This window comes from Xiphophorus hellerii, chromosome 6 (assembly GCF_003331165.1).
Source record: "Xiphophorus hellerii strain 12219 chromosome 6, Xiphophorus_hellerii-4.1, whole genome shotgun sequence".
Taxonomy (NCBI): Eukaryota; Metazoa; Chordata; class Actinopteri; order Cyprinodontiformes; family Poeciliidae; genus Xiphophorus; species Xiphophorus hellerii.
In genome coordinates this window covers 21297312-21324606 of record NC_045677.1, presented here as the reverse complement: position 1 = coordinate 21324606, position 27295 = coordinate 21297312, and the positions used below count along the sequence as shown (strand labels likewise).

At 37.4% G+C, this 27295-nt stretch overlaps 1 protein-coding gene across 6 annotated transcripts; it reads right to left on the bottom strand.

Moving 5' to 3' along the window:
- eps15l1b (epidermal growth factor receptor pathway substrate 15-like 1b) lies at positions 1-25834 on the bottom strand. 6 transcript variants are annotated; one of them, XM_032565256.1, is made up of 25 exons: positions 25726-25834; positions 25291-25332; positions 25099-25188; positions 24959-25006; positions 24766-24861; positions 24153-24212; positions 23943-24068; positions 23794-23853; positions 23418-23717; positions 21829-21986; positions 19963-20128; positions 18139-18201; positions 16609-16694; positions 16192-16264; positions 15412-15573; positions 14221-14418; positions 13631-13795; positions 12719-12827; positions 12468-12607; positions 12272-12332; positions 9074-9159; positions 8834-8885; positions 5267-5388; positions 4255-4271; positions 2993-3138 (listed from the first exon to the last, which is right to left on the bottom strand). In XM_032565256.1, exons 1-24 carry the CDS (start codon positions 25750-25752, stop codon positions 4257-4259), a joined length of 2505 nt encoding a protein of 834 aa, XP_032421147.1. In that variant the 5' UTR covers positions 25753-25834; the 3' UTR covers positions 2993-3138; positions 4255-4256. The 6 variants fall into 6 exon arrangements, with proteins under 6 accessions (XP_032421143.1, XP_032421145.1, XP_032421144.1 ...); XM_032565252.1 differs by lacking the exon at positions 4255-4271 and having other exon boundaries at positions 1-3138; XM_032565254.1 differs by lacking the exon at positions 5267-5388 and having other exon boundaries at positions 1-3138; positions 25726-25833.
- Between the last annotated feature and the right edge of the window lie 1461 nt (positions 25835-27295).

Below are 27295 nucleotides of genomic sequence, written 5' to 3'. Positions count from 1 at the left end.
CAAGATAGCTGATTTTTATTAATTACATATATACTTTGCAATGTTACAGCTTACAATGCTGATATGTAGATAATTAAGGCGTTGTCACATGCTGTACATGTCCTGTATGGAGCATACAGTACATTCATTATGTGCCAGATAGACCTGATTAGTGTTGGAGGGCTGGGAATGCATTTGGAAAGCTGTCTTCCACATACTAAAACATAAACATAACAGAAAGAAACATCTAAAAATTTATTTTGTTTGTCAGAAAAGAGCAATCTTTAGTGATGTCACTTATATCAGAGGACGTAAATGTAACAGCGACAGCATAAACAGAGTGGGTTTACACTTTTCTGTTTTAAAGAGGCTTTTAGTTGTATGGGAGTGCAAGTCTGTCAAAACAAAGCATCAATCCAACAAACACTGAGAAACTGGGAACAACTGGGTCATAACTGGAGGAACGATCATCACTGGCTTTGAGTTGAATTCATCCTCAGCAGACACAAAGGCGTAAATAACTAAAAGCATCTGTAACAACAGAAAAACGGATCACACCAAGTCCTTCAAGACAGCTTTGGAGTATCCAAAACTTGCACATTTAGCTGTAATGTAATCATAAAGCATGGAGTGGGTAAAATGTTTCTTTAACCATCTGGAGCTGGACTAGCTCAGGCCAGCAGACGGGCTGACGTCTTCTGTTTGACTTTAAATATAACGTTTTCTGCCTCACTCATGGTTATGGAAAACAGACTTCAATGCATTTTACTTCATACACCACACATTCTTTGATTTCATACAAAAACTGTAAAATATTCCTAATTCGACTCGCACGATCCTGTTACACTAACACAGAGAAGAGCCATATGGATGTCATAATATCAGAGAAAAGTCCTCCAGTGTTTATGTTGCAAAGCATTATGGTTAGTAGTTAGATAAAATGGCTGTGAATGGCTCCAGTCTGCGAGACTACAATGAGATAAATACATCCTCCCCCCCTCTGAGTGCCGTCTCAGACAACTCTGCAGAGATTACTGGACCCGCGCGGCAAGATGAAGATGATGACAGAGGTGGGAAGATGAGAGTAGGGGTAAAGTGTGTTGAGTCTGTGCTACAAGTGCCTTTTTAATGCTGGCAAAGCAGCTCCTCCTCCTGTAATCAGCTGTTTAAGGTAAACAGACCAACAAGCACAAGGTGGGCGGTCATTGGGAGTAAGAAGAGTTTACGAAAAATGGCTGCTGCACAGACACAGGGGAACAAGTTCAGGTTGCTCCTTTGTGATCAGCTTTATTGTTTTTGAGCATTGGCTGTTTTTCCAAGGTTTAAATGGATAAGAAATAAACAACATACAGCAGAAGCTGAAGATCTGGTCGGTAGTAATTAGAGATGCACCAAGAAGTTTGTGGTGGTCGAATTTTCAGCGCGGCTGGTCGGAAACTCAAAATTCAGATGCTTTTCTGATCAATGAACGCACCATAAGTAGTCGCTATCAGGTTGTGCAAACAGTACATCAGTAAAAGACTTAAAATGAGCTTTTATTCGGTAATAATCAGTTTAGAGGGAGAACAGATGTAAAAATCTGAAAGGAAATTGTATTTTCTCAAACTGGCTGCAAGACGGCGAGAGAAAGCAAGACTTTGATCACATTAACGGAGGGCTGAAAGGAGTACAGCCAAGTTATCTATTTTCACCATCAAAGCACAGCAATGCAAAAAAATTATTTAAAGTATATAACTTTCATAAGAAATATTTTTTACATATTTGTTGAAACTGTCGCTATGACGATATGCTAAGAGACAGATAATCTGTGAAAAGATTGGTCTCCTCCAACTCCTTCCTGAGCTACTATTGCTGTCTGAAGAAATGCACAATGCACAGGAGGATTGGATCTTAGCGCTGTCAATCATCCTCATGTACTCGTTGCTAAATGTGCTAAACAACTTACCGTGACAGAAAAACTGTGATCACCAGTGGCTACGCTAACTAGCCTGAGCCTTCACAACAGGCTTGCTACCTGCAGAGTGTAAGAGGCAAGAGCAGCGCCACAAGGAAGATGATTGACAGCGCTAAGACCTGTCTCATGGTTCTGATTGCCCGTTTCTAATTATTACTGGGAAAACACAGATTATCTCATATTGTGCTGTTACGACATGGCGCCAGTTTTAATAAATATGTAAAAAAAATATATATATATATTTTAATTAAAGTTACATACTGCAGCTTTAAAGAGAAAAAATATTTTCACATCTTTTCATTTAGACTTTTAGAAAACATTTCAACCTGTGTGGATTTGAAAATGTTGGCAATCTTTTGTGACTGTCTGAAATAAGGTTCAACACGGAGACTGATGTTTTAGTAATTGTTAATAAAGTCAGTTTAAATAATGACACTGGCTATACTCTGTATAAATAATCAACAACTTCTCATGGGAGAAAGGATAGAAAACATTTTAAGCATTAAAGCTCTTAAAAAGAAATCAAAAGCCATACTGGCAGAGTGAAAAGTTCACAAAAATCAAAATTCTGCTTGGTGCATCTCTAATATTAATTACACTTGTCTTCAATCGCGCTCATAAATATTTGATCTTCACATTATTTTATACTGAGGGCTGCAGGTTCAGCAGGAGAATATTTGAGCAACTGTCTGGTAAAAGTTGTAACAGTACTGTTGTGGTAACTCAAGTGGCAATTCTACGTCACCATTGACCCAGAAAGCTCTATGCACATGAAGAGACGGTGGCTACTGCAGCGTAGGATTTGAAATAATTATAGATAACTCTTAAAGGGTTTACCAAGCAAGCAGGTTGAAAAGTCAGCAGGCGGAGATGCAGTTCAGGAGCTTGTGAAACTTTCCTATTGTGGCGCTAAGCAAAGATTAAGTCTGGATTCTCCCCCGTTTACAGCTGGCATTTGAACCTCCAACGGATTTAAATCTAGAGTCATTTGAGAAACACGGAGCTGCGGTGACGGGCCTGTAAACGGACTGAAGGTGGACAGAAAGCCGAGCTGGAGGTCAGGCGTTGGAAAGGTCAGCCTTGCTGAGAGCGATGGCCAGCTCCAGATCCTGCTGCTCCTGCAACCGCAGCCGCCTCAGCCGCTCCTGCTCCTCCCGCTCGCTCTCCCGCTTGGCCCACTCCAGCTGCTGGTTCTCACTTCCAAACTGGAGCAGACAAACAAACATTAGATTTGGGAAACAAAAAAAAGAAAGAAAGAAAAAAAAAAAACGGAAAAAGGAATGTGGTTGTGGCTTGAGGCTCAGATGTCAACACAGAAACAGACAAATCACTGGACAAAAGCAGACTCTTCTACACAGGCAGAAAGTCAAAAACGACGACGGACTTGTGTGAAACGATCAGCAGCAAATGGCGGCAAATTGATACGAAATTAAGATGAATGTAAAACAAAAGGAGCAGAGATAATTATGCAGTGCTTTGTAGGAGTACTGATAATCGTAAAACTTTATCATTTTGTCACGTTAGACCATAAATCAGCCGACATGTGCCATAAAGGAATCTGAAAAGTGTGGCATACATATTTAACACAAAGGCAGCAAAAGACTCGAGACTGGGGGCTTTAACTTCCAGCAGGACAACAATCCTAAACAACCAGCCAGAGTGGCTTAAACTAAAGCATACTCATGTGTTAGTAATGGCCTAGTCAAAGTCCAGGCCTAAATTCACTTGAGAATCTGCGACACTCTGAGCTTGATCTTTTGTGCAAGGAAGAAATGGGCAAAAATGTCGGTCTGTAGATGTAAAAACCCCCAAATGATCTGCAGCAAAAGCTGATTCTACACGTCGACTCAGGGGCGCTGAATAAATGCATGCCACACTTTTCAGATTTTTACTTTTGCAATAAAATTCTGTCACAGCTTTGCCTTTCACATAAAAAAATCTAACAAAATATGGTCAATTTCAATTCAATTCAAAAATACGTTATTGATCCCAAAGAGAAATTTAATCAAAATACATATTGTTGTTATGATGTGACAAAATGTTTAAAAGTTAAAGGGTAATTAACACTTTTGCACAACACTTTATTTTCCTCACAAAAAAAGCAAAAAGCACAACTAGAAGCTAAAAGCAACACTTTTTAAAAGCAACGCTAAGCTAAAGCAAACAAAATGTCAAATTTCAAATTTTTTGTTTTGCTTTGTAGGACATTTATAGAAAATAATTGCTCTCATGATTCACTATTTTCAGATTATGCGCTGCGGACGAGTTTCTCACATGCAAAGATTGATCACCACACCATTTTTTCTCTTTTTCAGTCTTACCTTCACAACTTCAGATCCTGGCAGAAAAACAAAACAAATCACATTGCAAAGCTCCACATAAAAAAAACCCCACAAATCCCTTTTACAACAATCATGCAGGCATGAATGAGAAAAATAATTCACGTCACGTGAAAAGACACCAACAGCAGCCATGCATCATCTCTCCACAGGAGAGCATGCCCGGCCATCATGAGGAAAGCAGAAGAGGAATATTGTATTGAGTTGAGCTCAGCGCCGAGGCAAATCATCCTCTGACAGCAGATAAGCCTTCGTCTTGAACTTAATGACTTGGAAAATGCTCCTGAAGTGCAGACACGTCTGCTTGTCTGGTAGCGGTACGGATAATAAATCGACGCTTCCTGCAGAACATGCAAGCCCGAAAACTAGGGATGCACCGATTTATCGGTGCCGATTTCCCTAATTTTGGGAAATCGGTGATAGGTCGATTTTTACATGTGAAGCTGATCTTAACCATTGGTTTTATCTACCTCTGCAAAGGCATTTCAGTCAACTGCCATCTTCTTCTGCTCAGCTGTGAGAGAAGTTTGACTAGAACACAGTCAAACCATTTAAACTCATCAGATTTCTTGCTACATTTAGCAACATTTTAGACTAAAAAATAAATAAATTGGTATTGACTAAAATCGGAATCCTCGGGTCAGGATTTTTAATAGGTCGGAAATTGATGGTCGGCCAGAAAACTGCAATCGGTGCACCCCTACCGAAAACATACGACGAGACAGAGATGAAGCTCCAGAACTGTCTGAGTCAATCATGCAAACATTTGGCTTCCTTTCACCTCAACTGTGAAAAAGCTCTTGAATGTTGTTAGTCAACAGCCAGCAAACACGTTCGCTGTGAGTATTCGCTTTCCGGCATAAAGGGACGAAACGCGGCCCAGCGGCATTAGACGACACCTCTGATACGTCAGCTCTGCAGCTCATGCAGACGACAATGCTTTGTCCATTAAATAAAAAAATAACAATTATAACTGAGAATGGACTGAACTTACAGAGCCAAAATCTGCAAAACCCGCAGGACAGTCTTTGGATTCTTTTCTTGACTGTGTCGCAATAAAAGAGTCTCTACCGATACCCTGCAGCAGCTCTGACGCGCTCGAACCGAGCAGATCCACTGGAGGAGATAAACATTTAGATGAATAAATACCTAAAATATCTTTCCATCTCATCAGAGCTCCCTTGGGAAAATAAGCTCACACTTAAAAGAAGAATGCATAATCGTGGGCCGTCTAAATAATTCACAGGAAGCCTAAAGCTTTGGGCCAGTGCCGTTCAGAATCGGCACCCTGGGGAAAGCGATAATGATTCAAAAAAAGGTGCTAACCACATTTTTTGAGTTAAGCTCACTGATGCATTGATGCTTCAATGTGCACAATGCTGCTTTCTGGAACATATGATGTAAAAAAAAACAACAAAAAAAAAAAACTAGACACACCCTTTTCTACTGTAAACTGAAAACACATTTCCAATAATCACTTTTAACTGGTTCCCATGATCCGCGACCGCCGTCACAGTAAACCTAGAGGGCTTAAGCAAAATATGTAGGAAGACTAACCAAATATTTGCCTAATTAAATCCCTATTACTAAACCAAACTTGTGTCGGGAGTTGTAAACAAATCTTGCAACACAAGTGCAGACAAACAGCTAAATTGCAGCCTCTCACAGGACCAGGATTAGTTGTGCAACTGTTTCTGTGATGCAGATATTGAGAGCAGCCCACAAATTTAGGAGTGGGCTTCTCACTTCCCTTTTACTTGAGAGGCATGCTGCGAGAACAAGCTCGCTGGCAAAACGTGGCAACTCATCTCAACACTGTTCTGCGTGGTAAAGCAAAGGGGAACACCAGCTTTCTCAGGCTGCGGCTTCTGCTTAAAGAATAAGTGCAAGGTCACACCGGAAGGGCATGGCCTGGGAATGGGTTGTAGGTGTTGTGTGACTTCACATGCACTGAAAAAGCAAGATAAACACCAGACTCTGAGTGCAGAAAGAAAATAGAAAAAGTAGCACTCGCCGTCATCCAACAGAGGAGAATTTGACTAGCATCGGTTATTATAGTAAGGGGAAAACATAAAATACTATAAAAAACATGTCCTATTAATATCAGCATGATGGGAACATGTCATATGGAGGTTCACATGTGCTTTCACCTCTTGCTATTCACATATCTCTGCCAGCAGCTTTCCTGTTGACAATATCATGAACTTACTATCTCTGCAATCGCATACCTGACTGAGGAAGCAGCTTTCTAGCATGTATTTAGGCCATAAAATGTTTATGAGCCCACAAAAAAAGAAAAAAAAAGCAACCAGTAATGCAAGTGGAGCGCTTAATATAGTTTTAGTTATTTTTTTCATGAAACCCCTGGGAGTGATGGGTAAAAAGCAAACTCACCTTTAAATTTAGAAAATTTTTATTTGATGTTGAGTTACAGTGATGTAACTTTTTAAAATTTATTTATACTTGATTTTCTCTTTACATTCTAGCTTGTAATTAGTAATTAAGGACTTTTTGTCATCATGGGGCAGAAATACAACACAGAATCTCAAATTTTTATCCATTTCTTTATTTTAATTCACCCTTTTTATAATAATCAAGTTTCATCCAATCACAATCGATATTTTTATGTCCTCTGGTGCCTTTGTTGGCATTTTTGATCAGCAAATAATTTGTGTAGATTCAAATTTTCTCACTAATTTTTATTTTTTCATTCATCTATTTTCATGTTTTAATAATTTTTCTTAATAGTTTTTCTTTCTGTTACAAGACGTTCAGTTAAAATAGTTTTGGAATTATTTCTACCATTTTCTTTGGTTTGAATGAAACACTTTGTGCTACATCTTCCCTGGTATGAAAAGTGGTCTAAAAAGGAAGATTAATTGACTGACACACAAAGATCAAATATTTATCTTGCTACTTCACACAGTGAGGATGATGAAAAGAGAAAACCACAAACTAAAAACTAGAGAACTGCAGAAAAGAGCAGCATCTCGTCTACGACTCTATTAGATTATAAATAAAAGTTAACTGGTTGTTTGAGAGTCATAAAAGGAAAAAAGAAAATCACTTCCTGTCCTGCCATCACAAACGTAAACATGTGGATTTTAATTAGAACGATGGAATTCAGAAACCTTTTAGCAAACACTGCAGGTGTAACAAATAATGACTGAGTTGAAAAGCATCTCTGGTCACAGTTAAGTACGGAGGAGGATCTGTGATGCAAGTTAAAATCAGCGTCTCAAATCTGTACTTTTCAGAATGCTTTTATTGTTATTGTACAGAAGCAATAAAAGCATTCTGAAAAGTTGAGATGCTATTTTTAAATTGACTAAGCTAGTAAGTAATCATCATAAGTGATGTGGCATGTGACAGTCAGGGTTTTCATTGTAGGAGTGCCGAACCAGGAAGGTTTTGAGTCGATCTCTGCAGCTTCATCTTCAGGAGACGAACCGAACGCCACAACGACGCTGAAACGAGCGAGTCCCTCTGGTTTGACGCGCAAATCAAAATATTCACCAAGATCCAAAATGTTTTTAACTTTATTAATAACATCACCAAAAAACCCCCCAAAAAAACAAAACAAGTTCGAATTAATGACCCAACAACAACAACAATAAAATAATCGCAGTAATTATTGCTTTGGTTTGGGTGACTACTTATTAACAATCACAAAAATAACATTAAGTCAGAAAACATAATATCGTAACGGACTAAATATGTTTTATAACATAACCTCTGCTGTCAGTTGATTGCCACGGCAACGGGCAGACAGAGCCAACATGGAGAGACTAAAAGAAATTTAAAAAATACGAGTCGTTCACCAGTTTGGCGTTATTTTCCTTTTGTTGTAATTTACAAAAGTTACAGCTTAATACATTTTAGCATCAACTGCAGAAAATAATAGCATATTTAAGACTTTTTGAAACAGTCTTAAATATGCCTAAAGTTAAGATTCTTAAAATGTTGTAAGAATCTGGGTTGACATTCAGCTCAACTCGAGCTGAATGACGATCTGCAATTAAAATTAAAATGAGATAAATTAACATGAGCCTGAAAATTTCCATTTGGATGATTGTTTTTCTTGTGTCTTTCTTCCTACCACAGACTGCATGACAAAAGGTTTCAGTCTGGTCTCAATTAGCCTGTTTAAAGAAGTATAATTTTGTTTATAGAGTTTCCATTTTATCTGTTGTCTCAGTGGTTTTGTTTATTTATTTTGGATATTTAAAATGTCTTCCAGTTCCAGTGTTAAATGTTGTCAAAAATTAAAGCTTATTGAGAGGTTGTACTTGCATTGTTATGCTATTACTTAAAAATGTTCACATAAATAAATTCTGGGACAGTTTATCATCCAGAAAAAATTGTTAAAAAAACAAAATTGGGTTGTACAAAATATCAACCACATTGGTGCCAATAAATTTAGATATTTTGACAAACACTGATGTTGTAAAATGTTACTGAAGATCATTAACTGTCACTTGTGAAGAGCACTAACCTGTTAATGTATAAATAAACTGCAAATGTTAACACACAAAGAGACGAACTTAAAATGAGGGATTACCGTAGGGAGGCGCGGGCCGGTTAGGCACATTCTTCTTAGGAGGGTCAGGCTTCTGCTCATGTGAGGAATAATGAAAAAGAGAACAGAAAGAAAAACGGTCAACAATTTTACAAAGTTATGAACACAGCAGATTTTTAAAGGCACCAGAGATTGGTCAAGGTGAAAGTAAAGGCTAAAAAGCACAAGATTCAGTGGAAAACTGCTTTATGGTGCAAGTGATTCATGAGTACAAGAACTCACCTTTGACATGTGACTGAAGTCAGCAAATCCGCCGCCTTTGCCTCCGAAAGAACTGCTTCCAAACGGGTCCGCTTTTCCAAACAAGTCTGCAACACAAGTTCATTTAAAGGCATCTGGATTATTTGGTTGCAGACACAGAAAGAGCCAGAAATCATAACAAAGTTTGGCCTTAAAAACCACACGTCAAATTGATCTCTAAATTTTGCTTATTCTAAAGAGTTAGAGGGGGTTTTGTGCTATTTAGAGCAGAGAATGTGGCATGACCGTTTAATTTTCCATGAGATTTTCTGTGTAGACTTGTTGAAGCTGCGTATTTTTTATTTATTTTTTGTTCAACCTGATTGGTTAATTAAAGGCATCAGTCCAGAACTGAGCTGGAGCTGTTTTGAAACCACTTAATTTAAAAGAAATAAAAATAAAAAAAAAAGCAACAAACTGCAGATGGTTGGAGCGAAAACAAAAACATTGTAACACAATACATTTGTTGTGTGAGCCTAAACCACAGAAGGGCCCATTCACGTGCGGCAGCGCAGCGTTTTCCTTTACGCGATGCGGTGACTCGGCCCAGGTCTACAGTCGCCTCTGTGTTCCTCTGAAGAGCGTGTGCAGCGCACAGAGAGCGTCGACCTGCAGCTGCCACCAACAACTTTAAACAACTTCCTCGGCGAACGAGGCCCGGCACTTCAATGGCAGCAGATACGCAGGGAGGACAGAGGCAGCAGGAGCGCGTAACGGAGCTGGCAGTGTGTTCTCGGAGTGAAGGAGCAACAGTCACAGAGTTTCTGTTTTGTTTGGCTCCTGCTGGCCTCCTGTTTTTCCAGGGTGAGGGGGGGAAGAGAGAGTATTTTCAGTCGGCCAGTAGTTAAATGCGTAGGTGCTCGGCTAAAAATAACTTGAGACCAGAGGAAAAACTGAAGCCACAGAGAGTAAAAATTATTTGCCCCCTTTTGCCCCACCATCCAAAAATAAAACCTGAATCTGACACGTCACCCGGAGCGGCTAAGAATGAGTCTTTTGACCCGACATCTCTCAGGTCCACAAGTCCAGTAATAGAGTCATTATCTGGGAAAATTAAAGGAAAAATCTGCTTCTTTGAGCAAAGGGATAAATGTGTTGGACTTTTATCTGACGTCAGCAGCTTCTTCGCTAAGCGGATTGTAAAAAACACCTGTAGTTTTCCACATTAAAACACACTTCAGTGTATTTTATAGACTTTTTATATAAAAGACCAACTCAGAGTAGTGAAGTGGAAGAAAAAAAACTTAAATTGTAAATTTTACTAATCATTTATTGCCACATCCTGCAGATTTTACAATTAACCACATAATAAAATATTAAAAATACAAACAAATAAATTAATTGCTTTTTTAAATAAAAAAGAGGGACATTTTATTGCCTAAATTGAAATAACAGAGCAATGCTCGATCATTTGTAGCAAAAATAAAAAATTTAAAAAAAATACTTCAAACAAAAGAAATGTGCTTGGAGTCTAGACAAATTTTATTGAGCATGACTGAGGACAAAAATTATTGCTCTCTGACCCGACCTGACAGGTTTGGCAGGAAGAGCATTAATCAGAGAATCAGACAAAACTCATTTAGTAACTGCAGGAAATGCAAAGATCTGAAGCTCTGGTGGGAAAATTTTAGGTTTAGTTGAAACTTTTCTTTGTGTTGTTGTTATTTCACTCGTAGCGATGGTACTACGAGTGAAATAACTCGTAGCACCAGTTACAAGTGGTTCCTGGGCAGGTCAGGAACCACACAGGTGTGTCCACAGGTGACGCTGTGAATCTAAGTGTGCCTGGGTGACGAGGTGAGCGCATGGTTTTTACCACTTCCCACACCACAACGGAAAGATTCACCTTCGGTTACCTTTTGAATATCTGATATATCATCGCAACATTTATCCAAGCTGAGTGAACCTCCTACAAATCAGACAAAAATGGCACCAAATGTTTGTGCAGCAAAACTTTTCGTTTTTTCTTAAAGAAAAGAAATGTTTCCAGAGGTCATGAAAGGTCAACCAGCCCCTCCCACCTTCTCCAAATCAGATAAGAATAGTCTGAATTAAACACAAATTGTGCTGTTTGTGCAGCAAATATTTTCGTTTGTGCCCCTATCATTTTAAAGGTATTAAGACATGTCTCCAGAGGTCATGAAAGGTCAACTAGCTCCCCTCCCAGCTTCTTCAAATCAAACAAAATTGATGTCAATTTTGTTTGTGAAGCAACATTTTTTGTTTGTGCTGCTTTGGCTTTGAAGATACTAATAACATTTTTAAGATTATTTTGACTTTGTAAAAGTGATGGGGCTGGTTGACCTTTAAATTTTCATTAATATCTTCAAAGCCAATGCAGCACAAACAAAAAAATGTTGCTGCACAAACGTGACATCAATTTTGTCTGATTTGAAGAAGGTGGGGGAGGGCTGGTTGACCTTTCAAGACCTCTGGAAACATTTCTTAATATCTTTTAAAATGATAGCGGCAAAGATTACAACAGGATGATTTATATCAAAGCATATTCATGTGTTCATACGGCCTAGTCAAAGTCAAAGGTCCAACTTGAGACAGATTGACCTTTGTTTGGAAATAAGTTGGCAAAAACTAGAATTATTCCAGAAACACAAAAATTTCCAGCAAAGTTGAGAATTCAGAGAATAAATTTAGTTTGTCTGAATTCAGATGAAGGCAGACTTTTGAATATTTTTGAAAAAATAGATGTGAAAGATACCGCTATTTTGATTTTGATAATGTTTTACGTATAAAAAAGTGGAGATGTAATAAGTTTCTGTATTAGATTCTTCTTATTTTAGTTTTTTATTTATTTTTTCAGCATTGTGTGTGTTTTTTTTTATTTGTGTATGAAAAGGTTAAAATTCCTAAAAAAAAAAACAACAAAAAAAACATGAATCCTCACTTGCAATCCTCACAATTATGAACAACTTTGTGCAATGGGATAAATGTTCAGTCAGAAAAATCACAATAAAATACATTGAAGATTGTGGTGACAAAGAGTGGAACGTTTAACCTTTGCTAGGTGCTGTACGACCTACATGAAACTAAAAATAAAAACAGATATTGTTTTTAACTGGTTCTGCCTTTAGCCATGCAGACAGAGCCTGATAAAAACAACTATGCATATTTAACTAGGCAATAAATATGCAGACACAAAAAATATCTGCACAAGCTGCCTACCTGAATCCTTTGTTTGAGAGCTGTTTGATGCGAAGGGGTCGCCACTCCCAAAGGCGCTCGGCTGACAATGAATAAATATAATGAAACAGAGAGAATTAAGAGTCTATTTAGTTTGCAGTTACCTCAAACATTCAAAATCAAGCTGCATGTAAAGGGAACATTAATTAGCACTAAAAGTAAAAACAAAGAGTCGTACCTTAGCTGGTAGTGTGGGTTTTCGACTGAAAGGATCTCCAGAGCCAAACAAGTCCGTCTTGTTGGATCTCTTGAAAAAGTCGTCAGATGAGGCTCCCTTGAAGGGATCGTTTTCTTTGAAAGGATCTTCTCCAAATGGATCTGGGAAAAAAAGAAAAAAATCAATATAAATTAGCAATAAACAATAACAATCAACATCTGAAAGCATGAAGACATATAATTCATAAATAACAGTAAGACTGCTGTTCTGACCTTTCAAAAGGTCAGATTTGAAGGGGTCTTCTACTTGGAAGGGGTCTGCAGGAAGCTCCTTTTTACTGCCATTGTTGAACATGGCTATCCTCGACTTGAAAGAGTCATCCTGACAAACAGAAACAAATTCATTCATTCATCAACAATGAAAGGAAAATGTAAAAAAAAAAAATTACAAAAAGACAGAAATTAGCAGTGGTCTTTTGATAGGCCAAAAAGCCTCAATTTCTCCATGTATTTCACAAAATATCAAGAATTTAAAAGTAAATCTGGTTGACAAGCACAACTGAAAACATAAATTAAGAAAACTGAAAAGGATCCATTCATTTTTATTTCTATTTTTATTTAAGAAGGCCTGCCAAACTCAAATAGTTTGGTCTCATTACTGAAGATAAATCATCAAAATACCAGTGGAAACATTGTAATGTTGCTATTAATATGTAAATGAAACATGTAAAAATTGAAACTGAAACTCCTTTTACATGTATCATTTTTTGACCGATGCCTCATTTTCTAGCAGACAGGCTGAAAGGAAGAAATCTAAATATTATTATTTGTATTTAATTAATATTTAATAAGCTTTGGTTTGTAAATAATGTTTAAAATATTTTTTTATTTAATCTGTTGTATGATATGTATAATACAAAGTTTCATTCAAAAATATTTCAGTTGACTTTTCAAGTAGACTGAATGTCTTTTTGCGACGTTTTGCAGTTTCATTCAACAAAATGGCACATGGAGTGTAGAGTAAATCTAGAAGTGTTTTTCCCAGCTTGTTTTTTTCTGAGTGACTAAAAATATAAAACTGGATGACTGGGAATGGACTGAAGAAATTTCTGGTCTCTAAATAGCGTTTTTATGGGAGGAGTTGGGAGAAATAATCTAATTTATTCACATTTCTTGGTTCCTTACCGAACTCCTGAATCCTCCGTTCTCCCTCTCAGTGAAACCTTCGCTCAAATCGGGCAGATTGCTGAAGTTCCCCCTGCTGATCTCGCTCAAAGCGCTGTTGTACTGCTCAATGGTTTGGGTCAGTTCATTCTGCGTGTCCTGGATCAGTGACAGCTTACTGCGAGCCTACAAACAAAACATTTCAGTCCAGAAAATAAATTTCCCTTACTGGTGTTATTAAGCTTCTAATTTTTACTCTTTTCTGCAAAATAAATTCTCATGTATTGGGTTGCTACTTTCATTTAAAATTGAAAACATGGATATTTGAAGTGAGAGTTTGCATTTAGGGTCTTGTGTTTGCAGAACACTCTACGCTTCCTCTTTCCTTCTGACTCTGGGAAGAGGAATGTACGAGATCTACAAACTAAAACTGAAGCCTTGGTTAGTGGTTAAACTGATAAGGGAAATAACTGTAACTACTGAGTTGTAACATTTCTACACTGAGCACCAAATGCATTCAGGGGAGAGTGTGCTACTTTAAGAAAATGCATTAAAATCCTCAAACCTCAACCTGATCTCTAACTTTAATTGTCTTCAGCTGGTTGCCTGACCTGGTTGATCTCATCCTGCGTGGTTTGCAGTGACTTCACGATGCTGTCCAGCTGAACGCGGCCGGTCACCAGCCTCTGCTCCAGCTGGGCCTCCTCCTCCTGCAGTCGGCTCAGGTCCGCCTTGGTGCGGCTCAGCTCGTCCTCCTGGCTGCGGACGTTGGTCTCCTGAGAGCGGATCTGACTTTGCAAAGAAGAAATCTGCAGAGCGAACACAAAACATGAAGACAACGTTAATACATTTACTTTGACTTTGTCTTGTATTACAGATTACAGTCTTTAATTAAAACTAGTTCAACAACTTTGAGAGCCCCATCCTGGATTATCTAAATTTATCACAAGGACAAATCACAGACTCAAGATTTTACAAATTGACAAAACTTTCAAGCAATGATGAATCTACAAATATGAAATTGTTGTGGCAAAAAGATTTGAGACTAAATATAGGAAGGGAGTAATGGGTAGGGATTTTGACAGATTGCAGATTAAGGTTGGACTGATTACAGCCTCTATAATGATTTTGAAACATTGGAAATCAATCCTATTCCCCCGAAGATGAAAGAATGAACAGATGCCATGGTGGAGATTTCACCTTCTCAATCCATGCTGCATAAACTGGAGGACAAAGGACAAAAAGGACAGAAGAGGCAAACCCATGGGACATGGTTTGGACTAACAGAGGTTGACATGCCTTAACGAGTATAGACTAAATTGTAAACCAGTGGCATATTGTCACTTTAATATGTACAATATACTGAAATTAATGTAAATTACCCTTTACCGACCAGATAATTGGTGACACTTTATTTGAAGGGGTGTGCATAAGACTGACCTAAACATGAATGACTCTTCATAAATGCTTACGACTGTTGTCTTGAAGTATCATTCGGTAAATAATGACACTTTTAATGCAAAGTTTCACTAAAAGTTGTAATTAAAAGTGTCAATCTTGCATTGTTCACTATACAACTAAACTTTTAATGCCAAATAACATTAAAAATTACATTAAAAGTGTCATTATTTACCTAATGACATCATGACAACAGTCATTATCGTTCACATGATAGGTCTTGTGCCATGTTTACACTTCATAAAGTGTTACCGGTTTATGTTTACATTTTTGTTTGTTCTGTACATAAGTGAAAAACATTTATAGCATGTTTAAGGCATGTTTTAAAAAGTCCAGTCTCTGACCTGCTGAGATTCCTCCTGGCATTTCTGCTTCAGTTCATTGAGCATTCCCTCCAGCTTGGAGCGCTGCTGGTCCATCTCGTCCAGACGTCCCTGAGCGTCCTGCTTCTGGGACGTCAGACTGTGCAGGCTGCTGCTCTCCCTGTCCAAGTCGAGCTGAATGTCCTGAGTTTCACCAAAACACACAGAGGTCGGCTATAAACCACTGTCCTTACTGACGGACTTTTAATCAAAACCGTTATTGATCCTTTGCAACCAAGTCACTTTATCATTCACAGCGTCATGATAGATGTCAGAAATGAGGATTGGGAGTATTGAACTGAGTGACTGAAGTTGTTTTCCCAAGTTGTTTTTGCCAGTTTATTCACGATTTCTTCTTGTTCGAGTCGAGCTGATTTGTCTTTGAATGCATCACACCTGGTTGGGGCTCATAGACGGCGGTATTTACTGAAGTTTGAAACAGCTAGCTTAGAAGCCGACCCATACCTCCTCCCTCCTGACGTGTTGATCGAATTACCGTCTTTGCCTGAATTCACACCACATGATTTATGTCATAAATAGAATCTCCCCTTAAATCGGAGCAGAATTAAAAACGTACAGAAGAGACACTAACCAGTTTTTCTCCGTACATGCTAGGCTACATGATGGTGGGGAATTGTTTCCGTGGTTACTGCCGGTTAAACATACCTTCGCCATAATGCAATATTTTAAAGCATACAGATGTTAAATTAAAATCTTCTAATTTACTGAGACAAACCTGTAAACATTTTAGCTTCATCTTACCTGAACGTCACTGTTTTTCTGTCTTATGGTTTCCTCCGTTTGCATAATCTCTTGCTCCAGGAAAAACTTCTCTCTATCAATGACAAAAAAAGAGGTAAACGAAGGCGGGAGATTAACATCCGTAAATGTGTTGAAAGGTTTGTGTTTTTAACAAACTTGGAAAAAAGCAGTGATTGCTGGCATTCTGTCTGAACAAGAACTAAGTCACTTTATAACCATGAATCATGTTTTCTAAAGCAATTTAAAGGAGCTGAAAACATCGTCTTTGTTTTATTTCATTTCCTCAGCAAATTTGGTGGTGTTAAAGTGAAAAACATCTGATCATCGGCATTTCTTAACTTCATTTTTCTCTCGTTCTTCCCCTCAGAGGAAGGGAATCAAAGCGATCCTGCTGCTACTCGGGGTGCAGGCGCTCACCTCTGCAGCTGAGCTATTTCCTGGCTGAGGTCATCCAGCTCTTTGTTGCCTGTGAGCTCAACTGACCCAGCGGAGCTGGTGCTGTCCTGAGGGGAGAGACATCGAGACAGACGTTTAAGAGAAGCACGGGGGGGGGGACAAAAAAAAAAGAAAGAAAGAAAAGAGCGGAGATGACAAGCTGGACAACACCAGGAGGGAGAACGTGTACTGGATGACACCGACGTAATTAAAGACATGAAGGAGTGATTCTGACACACATGATGGAGGATGAAAAGTGGGGCACAAAGTAAAACAAGGGACATGACCAGAATAAAGAAGAAAAGCTCCCCGCTGGTATTTCTAAGAAAACAAAAGTCACAGGAAGGAAACAGAAAGCTCTCTCTCAGCTTGGAGGGAGCGTGAGAGGCAGACAATACATGAATGGAGAGAAATGCATGCAGAGGATTTCATGGGCTGATTGTACGCTTCAAGGTTTTAAAACATAATAAAATTTCACATCACAACGTTCTGGAACAGAGGGCTGCATAGTGGTGTAGTTAGTAGCACTGTAGCAAAAAAAAAAAAAAAGTTTGAATCCCGGCCTGGAGTGTGAGATCAGCTTCTCGTCCTGCACATCCTGACAGCCTCCTCAGACAACGCACTGCTGGCTCCACCAGAGCTCCGACAGCGTCACACAGTTTCATCCAAAGTGGAGTTTGTCATTTGAAAGTGTTGAATCTATCTTACTTCTGTGAAATCTCTAACTACAATTTCCCCAAAAACACAGCATATATAAGTCGCTTGTCCTTCCAACGCCTGAATAAAAGATGCAGACGCTTCCTCTGATGGCTGCTCTGGATAAAACCAAGAGCCTCTGCACTGAACCCCATCAAAAACCTCCTGGTTATTCCACCAAATATTGATTTTTGAACTCTTCCTGAGTTAAAACATTAGTATTGTTGTTTCTAAATCAATATGAGCTTGTTTTTTTTTTTTTTGCGTTATATGAGGTCTGAAAGCACTGCATCTTTTTTGTTATTTTGACCATTTCTCATTTTCTGCAAATAAATACTAGATTTTTGCTTGGAAATTCAGCATAGAAAAGCGAGTTTTAAAGCAGAACTCATTAATAAGTAGTAATTTTAGTTCAAAGATATTTTCCAGTTAATACCATCGACACAAAAATTTATAGACCAATTACAGTTATGTTTTTGAACTGTGGGAGGAAGCAGAAAGAGCCCGGGCTGGGATTCAAACCCAAGACCTTCTTGCTGCAAAGCAACAACTACGTAACCTCCAAACACACAAAAAAATCTAAAATATATTCCTTGCTTTTACAACAACAATATAATAATTTCTTTTGTGAAAACTGTGAAAGTGTTGAACATCTATGTAGACAGAAATGAAAACGTACTACAAAGACTTGAAGAACTAAAGAAACCATCTGGTCTAACAGGTGGCCTGACTCTGAAAGCACAGCTGGATGCTCCTTTTCTCACACGTGTGAAAGAGCAACAGCACCACCTAGTGGCGTTGTGCTGAAATACTCACTCTGCGCATACTAGCTGTGGAAACCAGGTCTGCTCTCACAGAAGGAAGAATCCCCATAAAGCTCTGACAGACAGGATAGAAAAGGACTCAGAGGTACAAGCATTATCAGACTGTCAGCACTGAAGGAATGGAGGGCAGCAAGCAAGAGCTCAGCATTTAAAATTACTTAAATTGAATGTACAGTCTGCCATGTTTCAACCACAAACTTCGATGTATTTTGAGTTTTTATGTAATACACCAACACAAAGATGTGCATAATCATGTAGGGGGAATAAAATGATGGATGCTCAAATCATTTTACAAATAAAATCTGGAAAGTGTGGCATGCATCTACATTTTAAGCTTGTTGCAATAAGCGACAAGTTAATTAATAGGCATGACAAAATGAGCTCAATAATTTTCCATTCTTATTAACATTTTGTATACAGAGACATCAAAATGCATTTTATTTTTTAGTTCCGTTTTATTTGTTTGTTTTTGGTGGTTGTGCTTTATTTCTATATCTTCCTCTTACGAAATTGACAAAACGTTTCTTGGTGTTTGAGGCATAAATTAACATGCTTGGATTTTTGCTAAACCTTTCTGTTATATTGGATTTTTTTTGTCTCAAAAACAATATTGTCATTTGTTGCATTAGTTACTGGGACAATTTATTGTCCAGCAACAATTTGTTATGGTGACACGCCTCTATTTCGTAGATCTGTTAGTCTAGAGACTGACACTTTTATCCAGTTTTCCAACACATAGATTTAACGTTAGAAGAGCAATTTTGATCTCTGCTGCATATTTTCAATTCTGGACTTTGACTGGGTCATTCTAACACAAAGATAAACTCTAAACTTCCTTCCTCTTTAGTTCTGGCTACATGTTTTGTTTGTTTTCATGTGCTGCTGGAAGTAGTCGCCATAGTCTCAAATCTTTAGCAGTTTATCTTTAAGGAATTTCATGTTTTTAGCTCCATCCATCTTCAAAATCGTAAGATGGGATGAAAATCAAATGTAATGTTTGCTACAGGTTTTCACAACTGTTGACTATGTGATGTATTTATGATGTTTTTATGTTTTCACAATGTAAAGCACTTTGAACAGCAACATATTTCAGCCTTGTTGCTGAAATATGCTATTCAAATAAACTTGATTAATTGTGACAGATACAACTAATCTGTCCTGTTTACAGATTCTCTCACCTGAGAGGTGGAACTGTGCAGCTCTTCTGGTTAATGCTGTCCCATAATCCTATTTTCTACCATAATTCTGCTTTAAACTTCTCCACAAAGTGACCCTTGACCTTTCTGCTGCTCCTTGGTCTTCATGAAGCTGTTTGTTCTCCAATAAACGTTTGAGAAACTGGGATTTAACCCCACAAACCTAGACTTTTTATTATTTAGAAGCCATCTGAGGTGGATTTTGAGATGAATAGACATTTTTTTAATTTAGCAAAGCATGCATAACTTTCTTTTCCCTTCACCATTATGCACCAATTTGTGTTGGTCTATCACGAACAAACCCTATGAAATATATTGATGTTTGTGGTTGCTATGGGAATAAATTTGAAAAGTTCAAGAGAAGTCCAAAGAATAGAATATGCAAGATGCCATTGCAGTAAAGAAACTGATATTTAAAGGAATTCATTTGATTTTTAAAGCAGATTTGTAGAAGAGTAAAAAGCATATTTGACAACATTTACAACCCAAAGAAAAGTTGCAAAGTCCAACAGATGGGCCTGATCAAAACTTAAACTAACCACTGATAAATACTTTAGATAGCCTAAACTGAAAAGATGCAGAGTGACTTAAAGAAGACTAAAGATGGAGTCTGAACTCACAAGGCCCATAGCTGACGCTGCCGTCCTCTCTGACGGGGGGATCATGTCTGTAGTGAGAGTAGAGGGAGGGTCGATGCCTTTTGTCACCTTCTGTTGGATGAAATGCATGGCCAGAGCAAACTGCTCTGGGGTGAGTTTGCCTGTCTGTTTTGTGTCAGCGAGTCCCCTGTGGAAAACAAGACAGTTTTTCCTTTTAAAAGAGAAAAACACGGCAGCTTCTGAGAATTAATACCAACATCGCTCGCTGGTTAAGACTCTGCTTTAAGACGTTTTGCAATTCCTAAATTAAGCAACGTGGAAAGATTCAACATATTCAGAAGGTAACAGAGATCATGAAGAAAAGTTCTGACAGTAAAATTAAGCATAAAGTTATGAGGTCAAAGACTTGAGCCTCAACAAAAGCTGCTATTGCTTGTTATGTCCTCTGTATCAAAATGTTAATTTAACTGAACAGTTTTCCTGCAGAACAAATGTTTTATTTTAAACTTTCATAAGAAATTGAGAGAGCAAGACTTAAAATGCCAACAGGGCCATAAAAATTAAATCTATCTGCAAATATATTAAGAAACAAACAAGTAATGTTCAAACACTGCTCAGAGGTATCAGTAAAAAGCCTAAAATAGACAGAATATAAATTAAAATCCTTTAGTTTTGAACTCCTTAAAAAATTAAAGAAGTAAAATTCAGCTTGTAATTTGATCAAATTTAGAAATACTTGTCATTAATTAATCAGTAGCAAAATTGTTGACAATGGTTATTTAATTAATGCAAATGAAACATTTTAAAATTATAGAATACTGAGGACCATTTTCTTAGCCACATGGTCGCATTTATTTTGCTGAATTTTACTAAATAGATCAAAATAAATCAACAGGTTTCTAAACTTCATCAGTGTGACGTTATACTTCAACAATGAAAGTTTACTTTATCTTAAGTCTTTTCACATTTTTACTAGAAGCACCAATAATAATGTTGATGTGTTTACAAAGTTGTTTAAGGTCAAATCAAAACTCTTTAAATGCAGATTTCTGGATATTTTGTTGCCTTAATATATCTAATAACATACCGTATTTTCCGCACTATAAGGCGCATAGAATAGATGCTACAGTAGAGGCTGGGGTTACGTTATGCATCCATTAGATGGAACTGCGCTAAAGGGAATGTCAACAAAACAGTCAGATAGGTCAGTCAAACTTTATTAATAGATTACAAACCAGGATTCTGAAAACTCCGTTCATTCCCAAAATGAATAAACAGCTGTTGTATTATTTTCCCCGAGGTAAAGTCAGTGACGTGGTATTTTCGTGACACAGTTTATCTTTTAACAACAGCAAGGAGTGGAGGGGAACTTTTCCTCGATTCAATAAACATGTAAAAAACAGTCTGATACTGTTGCGGTAAATCAAACGTTAGTGCAATCACAATATAGATCCACTTCCGCACCATTGATTCGTTCATGTTAAATTCTCTCCCTGCTGCTGCTCTATTCCCGTGTTCTACTGAATGACTGATCGCCTTGAGCTTAAACCCTGCGTTGTAAGTTTGTCTCTTAATAGGAGCCATTTTGGATTCTTTACACAAAACCCAACGTGCACCGCGCGCTTCTTCTTCTACGGGAGAAAATGAAGTCGGCGGTTGATTACCGTAGTTGCGAGACCAGTTGTGGCTCAATATTGGTCCATATATAAGGCGCACCGGATTATAAGGCGCACTCTCGGCTTTTGAGAAAATTGAAGGTTTTTAGGTGCGCCTTATAGTGCGGAAAATATGGTATTTCATGCACATTTTAAAAGAATTTCAGAGTGTGGTTTACTTTTCAAGCTGTTATAAACGTCTGAAAGACCATTTGCATTGACCATATCTCACCAGATCTGCGCCAGCATGGTCTGAGAGAGGTTGGACTGCATGAAGATCTCAATGATCTCAGTGCCTGTGATGAAGCCGGCCCCATCAGTGTCCGTCTTCTTAAAAAGCTCCCTATATTTTTCTCTGTCGGCCACCGGTACCACCCAGTTCACTGCAGCCTGGAAGGAGCGAAAGACAACAAAAAATAAATAAAAACGAGCATTTAATCCCCAGAGCATCCGCAGACTTACGGCGCCTTGTAAAAGTTTTCAAACCCTTGAGATTTTTCACATTCTGTCGCATTACAGCTCCAAAAATGAACATGGTTTATTGAGATTTGACGTGACAGTAGAAAAAGCTGTCCAATCAATTACGTTTAAAGCCTTTTGCTACTTTAATGTCAATCTAGTTCAAGTGTATTTTGTCCAAGTGTACATTTTAAAGTTTAATATCAGCTGCACCTACACTGAAAGAATTATAAACTATCCATGATTCCTCTTAGAGTTACAATGGCAATGTTACCTTCAACAACATTTTGTTTGAGACAAATCTACAAAATTTGCAGAAAAATCTACATTTACGTTAATTCAAGCCAAGTCCCAACTATTCTGATAATGCCACTTGCTTCCCTTTCAAGGGAACCTGTTTCTCAGAAAGTCACAGGTGAAAAAAATCCCTGCTGGAGAAACAAACTGTCCCACATACAATGCGCTCAACAATGTGGTAAAACAAGTCTTACTGTTGGTAACAATGAAGTTAAACATGGAGTACTAGTCTCTCCAAAAGTCAAAGCACAGAAACTGTAACACGTATTTAATGTGGAGCTTTTTTTATTTTGCATAAACTGAGCAGAACTAACCTATGCAGCAAGCAGAGCATCTTTTATTTTCCAAAAATAAAAGATATGATGAATAATAGTTTCAAACATGTCCAAATTTAAGAAGTAAAATTACATTGAAGAGCATGTTGTTCATGACTTAACACTACAGTTATTCTTATAAAGATTCAAAATAAAGTTTTTCTAAAAATTATATACAAAGGTAGGAGATACAATGCAAATTTTATATTTTAAGTCAGATTTCATAAGAAACAGTCAAACTCTGTCTGATGCATCAACTATTGGTGGGCATTTATCGTATCGTTTATCATTTATAGTGATAAATTTCTTATAAGATTTTGATTTATCTTTGTCACAATAAAGTCCAATTAATGTTTAAAAACAGGATTGTCACTTTTACTCTTTTTTTTCCACTGTTTGTTCAGTGTATCGATAAATGTCAACAAATATGAAAATATCAATAAGTGCAATTACTGTGTTAAGTTTAGGGATACAAATCACACTTCATTATACGACTGTTGTCCTAAAGTAGTGTATTATAAATAGGAAAGTTTTAAAAAAATAGTGTTTGTTTGTGGTGCTATAATTGCTATGTCATGCAGTCACAGCCAGACAGTTGTCTAAAACAGTAGTAATAAATAGTTATTATTGTTAATTTTATTGTTATCATAAGATTAACACAAAATATTATGATAAAACTTTAAGTCCACCCGTAGCCCCAACAATGATCACATTCATGGAGAAAGAAAAGAGCAGTTTTATGTTGACGTACCGCTGGAGTGGATGGTGAGCTGGATTTAAAGGAGTGTTTTGGAGACAAGGTGACAGCGCTGGGGCTGAGGGGTGAAACGCGAGAAGACGCGGCGCTCCCCACAGGAGGAGTGGCGCTCCTCAGAGAAGGAGAACTCCGCAGAGCCAATCCGGATCCGAAGCCCGACATGGCAGGCAAAACGGCCACGGCGCCAGGAAGAGCAGGCGCAGATTTTTTTCTTTTGGAAGGTGGGATAAGAGAAGGAGGAAGGCTGCTTGGGACAGGCTCCTTCTCCATGGTGCGATAAACGAGATGCAGGGCCTGGAACGTGATAAACATCATGTATGTTACATTTCTCTTTAGGGAACTGTAAATAATGAAAAGGATCTACGCATACCACTATGAATTCCTCTTTATCCAAATGTCCATCTTTGTCCACGTCACTAAGGTCCCAAATCTATAGTTAAACAATAATTGATCGATCAAGATCTGATTCCTTTGAAATGTTAAACAACTGCACAGCGCTACTTAGTGAGTTTACATTACCTTTCCCAACACATCCAGAGGTAGTTTGGAGTTTATCAAAACAGGTCGGACCTTGTCACCGGAGAGGAGACCTTTCACAGGGGACAGACTTTCAAAAATCGCCTCGAACTTCCCTTTTTCATCAGGCTAGGAGAGAATAAAAACATTCAGATGACAAGCTTGTCCATTTATTCTTCTTGAGAGTAGTCTTGTAAATTTGTTTTGGCTCACCCTGATTGCCCAGTCAGATGTTGTTGATGATGCAGTTACTAACGGGCTTTCAGTGTCTCTCTAAAAAAAGACAAGATAGAGACAATATGAGGATGAAGTAATATCCATGTGGATAGGAGAAAAAAACTGAAAGAACTTTATGATTGAGAGGTTACTGGTAATTAAAAGTAAAAAAAAAATCTTTATAAGCTGTTAGATATTTTAGTCAAAGTTCCTACAATCCTTTTATAAGATGGCAGACACAGTGACTGAATAATCAGTTTTCTCCAGTTGTATGGAGAATACACTAAAAGTGATAATTCGACTTTACACTGAATATCACATTCTATAAAATGCAGAAAAGTAAAAACATACAACACAAGAGTAGTTAAAGAGTATGGCCACCATTATTATACTTTTACTAATAAGTTTATCTGTTATAATAAAAGCAATTACATGATGCTATAGATTAAAATATATATATATATATATATAGAAACTTCTATTTTTTTTAGTGTAGGGTATTTCTTTATCTGATACCTTTGTACAAATTTTGTACCACAAACTATCAAGGTGGTAAGACAATTAAAAAGAGATCAACAGCAGCTATAGATAAAGTAATTTGAACACTTACAAATTTTGGCACAGCTACATTTTGGTTGAGGTTGTTAAGGCTGATGTCATTTCCACCCTGTGCTGATGCCACCAGTCTCATTGCAATGAAGAAACCCTACAAAATAGGAACAAAGCAGAACAAATCTTTTGTTTTCTGCATACATCAGCATCCAACCAACAAAGTAGCTCTATGGAAAGAATGACTGAGTTACCCTCTTATCCAAATAGCCTTTTCTATCAGAATCTGCCAAATCCCATATCTGAAAAAGTGAAAATAATAATAAAAAAAGATTATTAGAGGGGATTTACTGGATACATTTAGAGTCAACATGTCAGTCAGTTCAAGACCCACTTTTCCAAGTGTACTGTCTGATAACCCAGACTTTTTAAGAAACTGAGCTGCATCGCCTGCTGATATAGTCCCTGTGTTTGCTGGATCAAGCTGCACAAAAATCAAAACAATTAAATATTAGATTACTTATAACATTTAGCTAAGGAGCCATGAAGAGTTGAACAATAAAATGCCGGCAACAAAAACTCTTACCTGTCTGTAATAATTTTCATATGCTGCGTTTCCATTTGATAACTGTAAAAGAACGAAAAGAATGACAGGTAAAAAATGTCAACTGTCAACACGCACTAGTAAAGTTAACCCAGAATGTAGCTTGGTGCTAAATAAGCAAAACATTTAACACGTAATTAATTAAGAACACATTTCTACAAGAAAACAGCTTAAATTTTTATCTAGGTACGTTTAATTTTCACCGAAACGTACAATTAACCCATCACAACTCTACCTAGCTAACTATGTTTACTCAGTGGATAACGAAAACTCGCTAATTCGGTTTAACTGACACATACTTAATACGGCTTATGGCGTCGTGACGTGGAAATAGCACACTTAAAAAACGCCACTGTTATTTGATAACCACGGACATTAAAAATGTAAGACTTTCTTTATCTTGTTTGACGTTGTTACCTGACTGAGAGTCATGAGCGCCGCCATATTTCCTGGTGTGTGTCGTGAACGCGCGCCGCGCACACGCCCATAAGGGGCGCGAGCGGCTTTAGAACACCGGCGAAGAAGGGTGTGTTTCCGGGAATGTGACGTCATCAACAAAAGGCAGGAGAGCAGTGTTTTTTGTTTGTTTTATCTGCGTTTAGTTTTTTTTTTTTTTTTAAAGGTACCTGCACCTGCAAGGCTCTCCAGTGACACCGATATTTATTGTACAATTGGTGGCTATTAGTTTATGTTACTTTTTTTTTTTTTTTTTGCTATTTATTCATGTCGTTTTTAACTTTTTAACTTTTACGTCACACTCTGTCGACTGCATCTTTTTAATTTCGTTGTCCTTATGTAAACGTGACAATAACAACAAAGAATTCACTGATCGATTGACGTTATTTATGTACTATTATTCATCTTTTGAGGATGTTAATGGTTGTTTGAAGTACGTCTGTGAAAAAATTACCTTAAGAAAGAACACAAATATGATGGTTATTAAGATGCAATCAAAATAACCATTACAGTGTTTTTTTTGTTTAAATAAAAATGCAGGTTTAGGCCAAGGAATAAAGGGGGAAATGTGTGGTTGCCCCTAAATTGTGTCAAAGAGCTTTAGTTATATTTTGACAAAAATATTTCTCTTTGAAGATGTGACAAACATAATGTGGGGGAAACATTTTAGTATTCATGGTGTGGGCCATTGTGACACAATAGGGGTTGTTCTCCACAATAAACATGTTGTACAGTAGTCCCTGTTGGAAAAACAAAATTATTACACTGTTCTAAAACAAATTCAGTAAATTAAATGGAAAATATAGCTATTTAAAGCTAAAATTATGTGAAATTGAAGGCAAAAATATCTGCAAAGGTAAATTTATTTGAAAATATGATGAAAAGCTGAGGTAAATTTTGTTGAGCTTGAAGGCATTAGTCTATAATGGGTATATTCAAAATCAAATCAATGTAGTTTTTATCGGCTTACTGGCAAATTATATCAATCAGTCCCTCCAGTTTCTTGGGAATTATCGTAGAAATTCACGTAAAATAAACAACTGTGTCAAAAACTGTCAAACAGCTGCCTCAGCATTAAATGATGTCAGATTATAATCCATGATCCATACAGTGAGTAGTAAAAAGTTGCATTTGCTGTCATAAATAAGAGCAAATATTTCCAGATTAGTACCACAAACACTCTGATTTTTATTGCAAAAATCACAAAAAGAATCATAAAATCCTGGAAGGACTGAAAAGATGTTCAATAATATTTAATTTTAAGAATTCATTGATATTTTAACAGTTTATGAACAGGTTTTATCAATACATTCTGGCACAAGCGGCTCCTTAAGAGCATTCATGATCTTGATTTGGCCCAAAACGAAAACGAGTTTGACACCCCTGGCTTAGATCAAAGAATATTCATGTGATAGAATGGCCTAGTCAAAGTACAAACCTAAATTCAATTGAGAATCTGTGGCAAGGCTTTAATGTTGCTGCTCTCTATCCAATATAAATAAACTTAAGCTACATTTATAAAAAAAAGAAA